Below are 14,079 nucleotides of genomic sequence, written 5' to 3'. Positions count from 1 at the left end.
TGCGGTGGTTAGTACGGCCGCGCGTGCGCGGGGAAGGCGAACGGAGCGCAGCCGGCCCGGCCCCCGCGCCCCCGCGCCCCCCGCGCCCCCCGCGCCCCGCGCCCCCGCGCCCCCGCGCCCCCGCGCCCCCCGCGCCGCCTCCCGGGGTCCCAAGGGCCCTGTGCTCGCGCTCTTTATGCGCACGTCTCTTGCTCACACTAGAAGGGGATTTTGACGTGCTTGTTGCGGCCTCTAGTCCTTCCTCATGCAAATAGCGGCGACTTTGGACTTGGGAAGACCTGGATTCAGATTCTACCTCTGCCTTGCACGCAGAGGCTGCTTTACCAGCCCTGTAGGATTCATCCCTCGTCACCTCTGTTCCCTCGTCTGTGAAATGGGACCACAGTTCTTCCGAGTGTCTGTGGGCATTGAGTGGGTGGCAGTGTGGAGTAACCAGTGCGGGGCTTGGCCCTGCAGGAACCCGCCGTCTTCCACTCGCTCCTAGATTGTCAGCTCCGGGGAGATGAAGCGGTGGGTTCTAGTCATTCTTACATTATCCATGGGGGTGCCCCTTGCCTCCTCTTCTGACCCCATTTCACCCCAATGATTAGGTATATTGCCAACTACAAATGATCTAGGCTTAGGACTCTGCACTTTCATTTCATTTCATCTGGGAGGGAAAATCCTAAAACTTAAAGAAGTGGTATAACTTCCAGAGCTTCCTGTGACCACTATTTCTTACCAGAAACATCCAAGAGACAGGGTGTTCCTTTTTAAATCGAGCCTTGAAGTCTGCACACCCTCACTTTTTGTCAACTTGGTTAAAGATGTTAAATTGGGCAGCCCAGGTGGCTCAGCGGTTTAGTGCCACCTTCGGCCCAGGGCCTGGTCCTGGAGTCTCTCGGGATCGAGTCCCACGTCAGGCTCCCTGCATGGAGCCTGCTTCTCCCTCTGCCTGTGTCTCTGCCTTTTTCTCTCTCTCTCTGGGAGTCTGTCATGAATAAATAAATGAAAAATCTTAAAAAAAATAAAGATGCTAAATTCTCTCATCTTTATTTTATTAAAAAAAAAATCCAGGGCAGATAAGTTTTCAAATAAAAAGACAAGGTTGGCATTGATAGAAAACAAGTTTAATTAAATACAAGGGGCAGTAGCTGTAAATATAAAACATAAAATCCAAAAAGCAGGGAAGTGGGGGAAACCCTGGGTTGCTAGGAGATCTAAAGGGAGTTCCTCCAGAAACATTCATGCAAACCTGTATTCAGAGTTTCTCCTGCACCTGTTCAGAGGCATATGCCTCACTCTTGGCCCCGGCACCTTATAAACACAGGAAACACACAATGTGCATCCGAACATAAACACACATTGAAACACCCACCCCTCCACACACCCACAGACACACACCCTGATTTAGCTCTTTAATTCAGTTTGCCTCCCTCTGTCCCCAAGGGTTTGAGAAAGAAAACTGTCAACCGAAGCACTTCACAAGAGCTTTACAATCCAGTGTGTACTGTCTTCCCCTCCTGGGCTTCGGCAGCTGTGGGATTAAGGGCCATTTACTTCCTGGAGTGGATGTCAAATAGGCAGTCAGGCGGCTGGCTTCCCCCTCCACTGTCCACTCATGAGACTCAGACCTTCCCAACCATGGAAACTTGGCTGCTGCTTTAAGGATGTTTCATACTTCAGGTCAGTGGAAATCAAAAGGAAACCCTGAAAAGGAGGCAATGGTGAAGACAATGTCATGACCAGGTCCTCCTGTGTCATACCCTACCCCCCGCTGTCCTCTTCTGAGTGCCTTAGACATAGGGACAAGCCACTTGGGATTATGGTCTCCTTATGTGACTTAAGCAGCTATGGAAGAGGAGGTGGGGAGGGAAGCAGGAGGGCAGGCTAGTGTATGAGATCTGAGAATTTCATCAGAATCTTACTTCCTGGGGCACCTTGGTGGCTCAGTGGTTGAGCATCTGCCTTTGGCTCAGGTTGTGATCCCAGGGTCCTGAGATCCAGTCCTGTATCAGGCTCTCCTGCAGGGATCCTGCTTCTCCCTCTGCCTATGTCTTTGCCTCTGTGTGCCTCTCATGAATAAATAAATAAAATCTAAAAAAAAAAAAAAAAAGAATCTTACTTCCTCTACCCTTTCCCCCTAAAAAATCACCAAAATGGGGGGGGGGGAAGGTGTTCTGGAGTTTGCTGATAATGATTAATAAGGAAACAGCTCACAACAGATCCCTGAACCTCAAGGAGAGTCCTTTGGTTCAAGCAAAGGTTCACTGAGAGAATCAGAAGAGCCAGTCAGGTCTCTGCCAGGCCTCGGTATTCTCATTTGTAAAATGGGACTGCTAATCCCAGCCTTGCAGGTTGTTTTGTGGAATGCATGAAATAGAGCACCACAGTGCACCTTCTCATAGTGTGTGGTGTGAATAAGCCTGGCTGCAAAGGGACTTGGTCTGATTTTTAAACTCAAGTTTAAATGCTTTTCATTGTTGATGGCAAGCTTTTTTTTTTTTTTTAAGATTTATTTATTTTAGGGAGAGAGATAGAGAGAGAGAGAGCGAGCAGACCAAGGGAGTGAGAACAAGCGTAGGGGGAGAGGGGCAGAGGGAGAAGGAGCAGAAGACTCCCCACTGAACAGGGAGTCCAACGATGATATGGGACTCAATCCCAGGACCCTGAGATCATGACCTGAGCTGAAGGCAGATGCATAACCCACTGAGCCACCCAGGTGCCCTGACTATAAGCTTTAAGAGCTAAATCTTTTGCCTATAAAATTCCTTGGGCTGGAAAAACACAAAGGAGAACAAAGTGGCATAAAACAGAGTAAGCAAAATAGGATGAGGCTTACTGTACTATGAAAAGAAATGGGGGCAGTGAAGAGAATATTCACATTCTTACCTCAAAAACTTCAACATCTGAATTGACAAATGAGATTTTGTGTGGGTTGGGCAGAGGAATTCCTTGCTGCAATTTTGCTAAAATACAGAACAGAATGTAAGATAACTAGGCACAGACACAGAAGTTTTGGCAAACTTTTTGTTTAGTTAAAGGTGAATAAGCAGCTTTTAAATAATCTATCTTTTCCTTCTTCCCGATTCTGTATTTTCATTCTATGTTCCTTACATTTTCCTGGTATAAATGCTTATTTTGTTAATAAAGTGCTTAATAAAAATGCGCAAGCAATTAGGTGCATTTGGATAGTAGAAAAATGCTGGCAACTTGTCCAATTTATATTTTGAAAACATCCTTATTAGTGGGTCTGAGAACATTTTATTCTCTGATACAAAATGTATTTTAACGAAGCCAAACTCAGGATGCTGTAGTTTGTGAACAACTGTATGAAGAGAGAGGACCTAGAATTGTCCTTCATTAAATCTGTCTATCCAGATGGTGGTCTGTGCGTAAGAACTGCAGAGATGTCTTCTGGGGAGATTAATCTCATTTCTGGCAGACCTGAAGGAGATTCTTTTACTGCCTCAGGAGAGCGGTTTCAATCTCCTTAACTCAACCAGAGTTTAGCCATTCTTTCTGAGTTCTGTGGGTAGTGTTACTAACAAGTCTTGGACCTGGAGTAACTAATTTTTCAACCACCTCCCTGATGGTACAAACTGTAAATTCTGGCATTGGCCTAGATTCACACAATCATATGATAGAAGTACAGGCTTTGGGGTGGAAAAACAATCCCCAACATTTAGCTAATGTCAGAGTCAAATGTTTCCCAAGAATCCCCTTACCGTTGGCCAGTGGGAGGATTCCAAAGTGGAGAATGGAGGACAGAATATTCTCAAACCTCAAGACCTAAAATGAAAGGGGATACTAAATCAGTTGCCAAGTCAGGGCCTTTGAAAGTACCGTGCCTGGTCTGGACGTGCACTTTCCCAGACCTAATCATGACACAGGGCAATAATTAGAATCTCCTCATAGAGATAGTCTAGATTTCCAGACACTGAATGCTATTTTCTGGGAAACCATATTACACAGTTTCCCAATCTTTTTTCCTCTTTGAGGACGGACATTTCTACTCTCCTGTATGGTGGATCATGGTGACAACAGATGCAGAGGGACCACATGGTGCCAGCAAACATGGCAGCTTAGATATCTACTAAGACAATATAAACAATTATTAAGTATTCCAGTTAGTGGTCTTTCCTTACTTGAGGTCCTTTGTATTATGTGATGCTCTATAGTTAACAGTATCACCAGAATGTCCAATTTATCTTGAATAAAGTTGTTAAAATTTAGCAAAGTGTTAGTTCCTGGAGAGATTCAGGTATTAAAAATAAATGGACTATAGGGCACCTGCGTGGCTCAGTCAGTTGAGCACCTGACTTTTGGTTTTGGTTCAGTCACAATCCCGGGGTCATGGTCTCAGGGTCATAGGATTGGCAGGGTCAGGTGCCTTGCTCAGTGCAGAGTCTGCTGGAGACTCTCTCCCTCTCCACCCCCTCTCTGCTCCTCCCCTCTATATGCACGTGTGTGAGTGAGCTGTCTCTCTCATAAATAAAATATTAAAAAAAATAAATGGACTATGATGAATATCAATTCACTCAGTGAATATATTTTGAACATCCTACATGCTTAGCAAAGCTTTGCAGCTTAGCAAGGAGGACTCTGAAGCTGACTTCCTAGGTTTAGCTCTTGTTTTTACCACTTCTGTGATTTTGGGAAAGTTCTTTAACCTCTGTGTGCCTCAGTTTCCTCTACTGTAAAATGAAAATAACAGCACTAATGTCATAGAGTTGGTCTCAGGATTAAACAAGTTAATATTATGTTAAATGCCCAGTATATACCACTGTCATTTTTTTTTCTTCCAGAAATGTCATTATTAGCACTCCCTGTTGTTGATACTAAGCAGTTTCTTTGGGTCTTCCTGGAAGACTTGGACTTACTTCGCCCCTCTAGGCTCAGGAAATATTATTTCTCATAAATATTATTTATGAGAAAGTCAGCTAGGTGTTCTCACTGATTATAGTCTGTCATCCATCAAATGGCTATGCCTGGAGGTGCTAACTAAATGTCAATATCTGGCATGAAAGATGTAACTTATTTTCCAGCTTGTTGACACTAATGCCCTGTTCCTAATCTTCCCATCTTCTTTAAAATTAAAGAAATAAACATCTTGTTTGGTCTCCTGGATAAATTCTTGGGTTTCCTTGCTCTTTTCCTCAAATCTATTCCTCTCTTAATAGCTGCATCTGTTAAACACGATAATAAATTCGGTACTTATCATGTCCCAGTACTGCCTGGGAGAGATCAAGTGACCTGACCAAGGCCATACAGCCAGTAGGTGGAAGTTCACTCTTGCGGTTTGACCTCAGAGTTTGTGTATGTTACCATTATGCTATGCTGTCCCTTGACATAGAGGTGGCAATAACTGAAATTAACTTTTATAAAAATAATGGCCATCATTTATTTAATACCTACCATGTATTCAATGTGCTAAATGAATTTCACACATAATTCCAGCTAATCATCTCAACAACCCCAAGGCTGTAATCCCCAGCTACTTACACTGGCCATTCTCTTGGTTGGATTTATCTTTCTCTGTAATATTTTTCAGCATATAATATATATTTGCTTGTTGTCTTCCACCCTTCACCTATCTCACACATATCCACACATACATGTGCACGCACATGCACACACACACACACACACACACACACACCAGAATAGGAGTGCCCAACAGCAGCACTATTGACATTTTGGGATGGATCCTTCTTTGCTGTGGGGTTGTCTTGTGCACTGTGGGATGGTAAGCAGCATCCTTGGTTTCTATCCACTAAGTGCCTATAACACCTCTCAGACTGTGACAACCAAAAATGTTTTCAGACACTGCCAAATGTTCCTGGGGGCAAAACTGGCCCTAGGTGAGAGCCACTGCTCTGGAATATAAGTGCCAGAAGGGTAGGGACACCAATAAGTGATTTGGCTGATCTTCCTGTAGTTTGTAGGGAGGGGTTTGTTTCCAAGTCACTGTTGGGATATGCTATTCCAATCAGGAGGTCACTAGGCTGGGGCCCCCAGAAAGGTATCTGCACAACCAGGCTTGATGCGATTTTAGGAGATGGCTTATTAAGGCTTCAACAAACAAACTTAATGATGGCCTTAATAATTTACAGATAGCCTTATCCTTTGGGAGTCCAGATCTTATATTTAACTCTTGAAGATTACTTTTCCAAAAAATGAAATCTCCCTGAAAATGCCTGTTTTCCCTCCAATATTACATAGGTCCTAGTTTTTAAAAAATTCTTGTAAAAGTCTTTCTGAATAGAGAAGAGTGAATTGGAGAGTTGCTGTCCTGCTTAAAAGTTAATGGAGTTGGTGGACAAGAAGTTACACAAGGAGTTTTAAAGTTAAAACCTACACTCATGGAGAAACCAAGTACTTAGAGGCTTAGGAAATAGTCATCCAGCTACTATAGAGGAAAATTATCATTTTTCCTTTGACAGGGAACTCTGAGCTCTGATTCCTACCTCAATATTGCTGCGACTGGACTCTGGCAAAGAGAGGCGGAATCTGAAACAAAACAAAATAACAAACATCAACAGGAAAAGTTTAAAGGGTGGAAGATTTAAAAACAACCATCTCAATAGAAAGGAACAAAAAGGAAAGGGGATTTTTTTAAAGGTCCATAAGCCACTATCTTAAAAAAACCACACAGACTGGTAAGGATATAGATTTCCACTATGACTTTACCCTGACATTTGCTGCTTAAGAAGTGGAGCTTCCTAGCAGAAGGCTTGGATTCGTAACCAGGATGGGTTCCCCAAGTGCATTTGCTATATGGGACTTACTGTTGGCAACCCGATTGCAGAGGAATCTTCAGAAACAGTTTTCAGCCTCCAGCCATATCACCCTGAGCGTGCCCAGTCCCATCTGATCTCCAAAGCTAAGCAGGGTGGGGCTTGGTTAGCACTTGGATGGGAGAAATAGTCTACAGGTCTTCTTGGTCTGAACTCCCAGAATACACACCTGATTTTTCATGCATTGTAATAATAAAATGAAGCACTTGTAATCAACAGGGAGGATCCCTTCACTTCACAGATGGGGAAACAGGTCCAATTAATTTAGGACCAGAACTCAGATCTCTTGATGCCCATCCCAAACCTTCCTTCTACTATAGGATCTTGCCTCACCTTGCTTTCCCCCTTAGCTTTCCATGGCTCACTTTTGCCAGGGGAAGAGTCTTACTTCTTTATTTGCCTTCTAATGGCTCCTCATCTCCAATCTTGGTCTTCCCCAGTCTGTCCTCCATATCATTCCCAGAGTGAGCTAAATGACAAGCATGTCTGATGAGGACTCACTCCTGTTCAAAGTTATTCAATGGCTTGAGTCCAAGTCACTTATATGGCACACAAACCTTTCTGTATTCTGGTGCCCAGCTGCCTGTCTGCTCTTGCTTCTTTTCATTCTCTACCTTGAATTTTATACTCAAGAACTGCTTAGTGCTATGCTGTTTTATTTATTATTTTATTTTTTTAAAAAGATTTTTATTTATCTATTCATAAGAGACACACAGAGAGGCTGAGACTCAGGCAGAGGGAGAAGCAGGCTCCTTGCAGGGAGCCTGATGTAGGGCTTAATCCCCGGACCCAAGGTCCAGAATCATGCCCTGAGCCAAAGGCAGACACTCAACTACTGAGCTACCCAAGTGCCCCTATCTTATTTTCTTGAATAGGCTCCACATCCAGCATGAAGCCCAAAACAGGGCTTGAACCCACAACCCTGAGATAGAGACCTGAACTGAGATCAAGAGTCGGCACTTAACTGATTGGGCCATTCAGGCACTCCTATGCTGTTTTATTACTCAGGCACTATAGGGACGCCTGGGTGGCTCAGCGGTTGACTGTCTGCCTTCAGTTCAGGTCATGATCCCATGGTCCTGGGATCAAGCCCTGCATCGGGCTCCCTGTGAGGAACTTGCTTTTCTCTCTGTGTCTCTCATGAATAAGTAAAAATCTTTAAAAAAAAAAAAAAAAGGTCAGGCACTATATATCAGAGGTTAAAAAATGTGTTGGCTTCAAAACTAAAATCCTGAAAAATTAAAATTAACACATGCCCATAACAAGTAACATCATGGTGACTAGTCACTTTAACTCAACTCCACTGGTGGTTAAATTTACATTATATTTAATGTGGAATGCATTTGAATATATGCAATATATTTGGGGCTGGATTCTCCAAAATTAGAGTGGATAAGGTCATAAAGATCTTAAAACAACTGTAAAATATTTCCTTGAATATTCCATGATACTTCTGGCCTCTGTGTTTTTTGCTTATGCTGCTCCCTCTTTCTGAAATTGTTCCTCCCTTTTCTTGTTGACTGGTTAACTTTTTAAAATTGTTTAAGATTTAACTCAGGTGTTACCTCTTTCTGTTATTACATTTAAGGAGGAGACAGATATTAATGGGAGAGGTAAGTTTGCTTACTATCAGCCAATATCACGTTAATATGAATTGAGTTTTGCGACTGCTTTAAAGCGATAGGCAAGTTTGCTTACTATCAGCCAATATCACGTTAATATGAATTGAGTTTTGCGACTGCTTTAAAGCGATAGGCAAGCATAACTCTTTAAAAAGAGTTAAATCTGACAAAGATCAGAGATGGCATCAATGGCATTGTGGCTCAAACTGAGTCAGAATCGAGGACCAGAATCTTTAGGGCATCTTTAAAGGAAGTAAACTGGGCACCTAGGTGGCTCAGTGATTGAGCATCTACCTTCCTGTGGAGAGCCTGCTTCTCCCTCTGCCTGTGTCTCTGCCTCTCTGTGTCTCTCATGAATAAATAAATAAAATCTTTAAAAAAAATAAAGGAAGTAAGCTGAGCAGCTGAACAAACACTTGAAGTCACTGCTGGAGAAATGTGAGGGGGATGCTTCCCCTTGGCCACACTTCCTTTTATGATGGGCAACCCAAGCCAGGTTAGAAATTCTGGCGGAGCAAAGAGCACTCTGTCCTCCTTCTGAAAAACACTCAAGTGCAACTCTGCCCACTAGGTGGCGACTGAATTCAGTCTTTCATTCTCAAACCGAGCCCCTCAATCTGTTTCTTAATGCACTACTGCTACAAACTTTATTACAGAACCACAAAGTTGTTGGGGAGAAAGGGAGCTCAAGTAGTCCTACCTTGCAGACATATGTGAGTATAGCTTATTTAAAAAGTTTTGGAGAAGATATACTGCCCTGATTGAAACCCAGAGCAAAAATCAAACAGTTTAGCATGTCAAATGATGGTGGGGTCATGATCCGGGTCCATATTGCAAATATGGCATAATGAAGTTCAAGTGGACCAAGGCACAGGCACTCACAATGCCATTCCTCCAACCCTGTGGCCATAGCAGACACTGAAAACCAATTCTCGCACTCAATATTATACAATAATTGTCTATTTGCCCTCTGACTCGGAACTCTATTGAGTCCAGAGCATGTCACATTTAGGCACTTAGTATTTATTCATTCAATCAATCATTCATCTGCCCAGAAGATACTTATCAAACACCTAATATATTTCAGCCCTGTGACGGGTTCTGGAGATAACGATTCTGAGTGAGACCAAACAACAGCCACTGCTCTCAGGTAGCTCAAAGCCTAATGGGGAGAGGCATACATTAATCAAGTAAGCCCACTGATGACGGTTTAATCACAGATTGAGATAAATGCTTCGAAGGAAAGAAAAAGTTCAGTAAGGCAAATAAGAGAGGAACCTGATCTAAATTGGCAGATGCAGGAAGGTTTCCAAGCTGGAATGTTTCCTTGAGCTGACATATGAAGGGTGAGCAAGAGTAAAAAGGCAAATTGGGATGGGGATCCTTGGGTGGCTCAGCGGTTTAGCGCCTGCCTTCAGCCCAGGATGTGATCCTGGAGACCTGGGATTGAGTCCCATATCAGGCTCCCTGCATGGAGCCTGCTCCTCCCTCTGCCTGTGGTGCTCTCCCTCTCTATTTATCTTAAGAGCAAGGAATCTATGGAGGGTTTCTAAAAAAAGGAGATGATGTCTGTGTTTTGTAAAGATCAGTCTGGCTGCAGTATGGAGAAAAGATAGGCAGACCAAGAGGTTTTCTAGGTGACCCTTCTATGCTCAGTAATGCTCTAGGCTATGTGAAGAATTTTAATTATAATTATGATGGACAGACAGAAGCTGTATGTATAGGAATCAATTAGGGAACAATGCAAAGCAGCATGTATTTGGTGCTCCTTTGTGGGTTTACACAGCACACTGACTTACTGCAGGACCTTCTAAGAAGGTCCGAAAAGGTGAAGAAACCAGTGTGGGTTGGAGGTAGGAGTGTGAGTGTGTGTGTGTGTGTGTGTGTATAAGATTTGGGGTGGGGGAGAATAAACTGCCCTTTGATAGAAGCACTCTGTACAGTACCATGTACAAGCACTCCACCATTTCCCTTAGGACTCAGTTTTTGCCTTTTAATCTGAGTGCTGCTCTCACCAGGCCATGGACCTGGAAGGTAGAAACAATTGCCTTTCTCTTTACTATCTGTATTAAGAACAGTATAGAGTACATAATAGGTGCTCAATAAATTGTCATTAATGAATTATAGATAAGTGAGCAAATAAAGGATGTGTGGGGAAGTGTTTAGTAGAATTGGGGTCACTCTGAGAGTGAGCCAGCCTAAAGCAGAATGTTCACTTTAGGGAGTTATGAGAGGTAAGACTGGCTTGCTTGGAAGGCAGTAGGAGAGCCTGACAAGCCCAGGCTGTGGATTTAATCCACGATGAAGCTTTTTTTTTTTTAAGATTTATTTATCTATCTTAGAGAGGGAGGGAGAGAGAGAATGAGCGGGAGGGGCAGAGGGAGAGAGAATCCCAAGTAGATTCCGCACTGAGCATGGAGCTTGATGTGGGGCTCAATCTCACAACCATGAGATCATGACCAGAGCCAAAACCAGGAGAGTCAGATGCCTAATCGACTGTGCCACCCAGGTGCTCCCAACAATGAAAGGTTTTAATGTGAGGAATGTGTTCAACCCACACTGGTATTAAAGGAACCCTCTTGATGAGGAAGAGATCCTCAGTGTTTTATCTTCATTGCCTTCTACATTCTGGAAATTCCCCCAATAAATTTGGGAGAAGGCAAAGAAGTCATTTGGAGTTTCCTCCTCTGACGGCGGCCTCCCACGGTGGCATTCCCCTGCCCTGGCTTTCATAGTAGCTCAGAGGGAAGGTGGAGATGGCGGTTAGCCCAGGTGCTAAGCCTGTGTTCTGATGACTTGTCTAAAACATGGTTCTGACAAAAATTGAATCCATTCTTCCCAGACTGTTTTCCTTTCTGGGTATCTTTTCGGATGGCTTACATTGGGAAATGTTTATCTGCCCAAGCTGTGAGAATCGGGTGGTGATTCTATCTGCTTGTAGCCAGCTATCTTTGCATTCTCTGACCTGGAAGGGGTTGTAGTGTGTTTGTGTGTGTTTGTGTGTGTGCTGATGTTACTGGTGGGGGCCTAGTTTAGGAGTGTCCAATGCTTCACTCGTAGCAATGTCAAAATTGTTCCAAAGTTCTAAATGGCCTAACAATACTGTATATTTGATTGACTTGATCTTTGCATGCAATTAAGAAAAAGGGTTAGAATTTAGTCATCTATATGGTGACCAAAAAAAGGGTAAGTGTTGTTTAATTTGGTCTCAGAAATGTCTTCTATGTGAATCAACCTGCATTGGGGTTATCTCCCAATAGAACTGTGTTTGGAACAAAAGTCTCAGTTGTAGATAGACCAGTACGAATTGGTTTATGACACTGAGGGCCAACTCTAAGGCCTTTTTAAGGCTGTCCTGACTTATCCTGTCTTTTGGGACCAATTTCTCCCTCTTATTTGGTCAAAATTTGATCCCAGAAGGGGAAAAGAGAATAAAACTCGACTGTTAGTAGTAACAAATATTTCTTGAGCACTGGTTATGTGGGGAACACTGCACTTTTCAGATATTACCTTGTCTACCCATACAACCGCTCTGTGGATAGGTGCTCTGTTTTGCTGATGAGGAAACTGATATTTAGGGAAATTGATTGACTTGCCCAGGGTCACACAGCTAGCAAACGACAGAGATGGAATTCAAAATTAGACATGCCTGACTACAGGGCTGTGCTCTTAATTAGACATACTCATAGAGGTCACGATGATTACTTGAACTCTCTGCTTCTACTTTCTTTATTTCTCCCTTCACTCTATTTCTCAACGCAGCTGTGTGGAAAGCTATGTGCTTTTTCTTCCACTGCAGGTCACCCACTGCCTGTGGATTCTCATCTTCTATCAAATCTTCACATTGAGAAAGGACAGGCTTTCTGCTTCAATTTTGTGAGTTCACACTCATGGGTTTCCTCTTCTGGGCAAGGAAGGATATTTACTGTCTAAATCTTCTAAGTTTTTGCTAGGCACCACATCAAAGACAGTGTAATGTCGTAAGTGAACATTCATGGCTGTGAAAACCACTCATCCAGGTTCAAGTTCTGGTTCTGCCATTCAATAGCTCTGTGACATGAGCAAGTGATTTGACCTCTATAAACTGTAAAACAGGGATAATAAGCTATCTCCAGGTCTGTTCATTAAATCTACAGACACTGATTGAAGACCATGCCAGGTCCTAGACATACTGGGTTGTGAGGTTTAAATAAAGTAATAAATGTGAAGTTCTTGGCACAGGACCAGTAGACAGTAAAGGCTCAATAATAAAGTAGTCATAAGTAGTAGAACAAAAGGCAATTTCTATAATAGCCATCACTGGGTGTAAAACAGGGGAATGAGGGGTTTCCTGAACAGGGTTTTTCTGAATAGGAGAACTCTTGAAATGATCTTTCCCTGGCTGAGGCCAGCTCCTAATTTTAAATAATAGCCATAGCCAACCTTGAACACTTAACAAGCACTTTACATGTATTAACTCATGTATTCCTGACAATAACCCCCTGAAGTGGATTGTATTATATCCTCATTTTATTTTTTTTTTTATTTTTTTTTTTTTTTAATTTTTATTTATTTATGATAGTCACAGAGAGAGAGGCGCAGAGACATAGGCAGAGGGAGAAGCAGGCTCCATACACTGGGAACCTGATGTGGGATTCAATCCCGGGTCTCCAGGACCGCGCCCTGGGCCAAAGGCAGGCGCCAAACCGCTGCGCCACCCAGGGATCCCTATATCCTCATTTTAGAGAGAAGGAAATGGAGGCCCAGAGAGGTTAAGTAACCTACCTGAGACCCCACAGCTAATTAACAGCAGGGTGGGGATCTGAACCAGCTAGTCTGACTCTAAAGCCTATGATCTCACTGCCTCTTTAAACTTACCACACTGGATTGGCCTTGATTTGTGTATCTTCTGCCTGTGTAGCCAGCCTGGAGCAGCTCCAGAGACACATTCAGGCAGGGGATGTTTAGAAAGGTGTTTTGGGGGTTAGTATTCTGGGAGCCTAATTTGGTCTTCTCAGGGATGCCTCACTGATCCCCACCCCCCTTTACACCTCTTGGTGCTGTGTCTCTCTGACCTCACCCAAGACCGAATCAGGCCATCTGTCTGGAAAAGCAGCACCTCTGGGACCAGGAATGGAGGCACTGGCCAGGGCAGTTGCAGGAGGTGGGGCTGCCCCTCCTGGGGCCACAGGTGAAGACACTCCTTCAGCACAGCCTCTGCTCTTCAGCAGTCTTTCATGGGCTGCTTTGGGACTGAGTGATGCCTGGTCTATCCTCCTTGTCCTCTTAGTGCCCGAGGTCTGCTGTAGAACCGCCTGCCAAAGCCACCCCCCAATACAATGCAGGTGACCTGTGCAGTGGGACACGGCCTCACTCAGAAGGGCCCATGCTTGGTTTAATGCCCTGCTGTCTCCATCTTGAAATCCTCCATAAGGTTTTGAACAAGGGGCTCCACATTTTCATTTTGCAGTGGGCCTTGCAAGTTAGGTAGCCAGTCCTGCTCAGACCCCTCTAAGGTCTCAGGAAGCTTCCCCGGCTGGAGAATCTAAGGGAGACCACAGGGGAATGCGGAGGACACTCCAGGAAGGCAGGAGTCTTAATCTCAGCCTGTGTTGGCCAGGTCAAAGCATGTTTATAGGCCGTAGGAAGCCAGAGAATGGATCCACATATTTCTTTGGGGGACATGCATTGAGCAGGTT

The 14,079-nt window shown here is 43.8% G+C and overlaps 1 protein-coding gene across 14 annotated transcripts in view; it reads right to left on the bottom strand.

Moving 5' to 3' along the window:
- Positions 1–1,087: 1,087 nt before the first annotated feature.
- BPIFC (BPI fold containing family C) overlaps positions 1,088–14,079 on the bottom strand; it is a 60,936-nt gene continuing 47,944 nt past the window's right edge. For 11 of the 14 annotated variants that reach the window (XM_025461533.3, XM_025461541.3, XM_025461538.3 and 8 more), the window contains 4 exons: positions 6,450–6,492; positions 3,708–3,771; positions 2,872–2,948; positions 1,088–1,689 (listed from right to left, as the gene is read on the bottom strand). In XM_025461533.3, the coding sequence (XP_025317318.1) occupies positions 1,567–1,689; positions 2,872–2,948; positions 3,708–3,771; positions 6,450–6,492 (307 nt within the window). In that variant the 3' untranslated portion in view covers positions 1,088–1,566. Of the gene's footprint in view, positions 1,690–1,907; positions 2,077–2,871; positions 2,949–3,707; positions 3,772–6,449; positions 6,493–14,079 lie in introns of those variants that run through there. The other 3 variants (XR_003141933.3, XR_007413485.1, XR_003141962.3) reach the window with 3 other exon arrangements.

Source organism: Canis lupus, chromosome 10, assembly GCF_003254725.2.
Source record: "Canis lupus dingo isolate Sandy chromosome 10, ASM325472v2, whole genome shotgun sequence".
NCBI classification, from domain to species: Eukaryota; Metazoa; Chordata; class Mammalia; order Carnivora; family Canidae; genus Canis; species Canis lupus.
The sequence above is the reverse complement of the archived record's forward strand: the minus strand, read 5'-3'. Positions and strand labels throughout refer to the sequence as shown.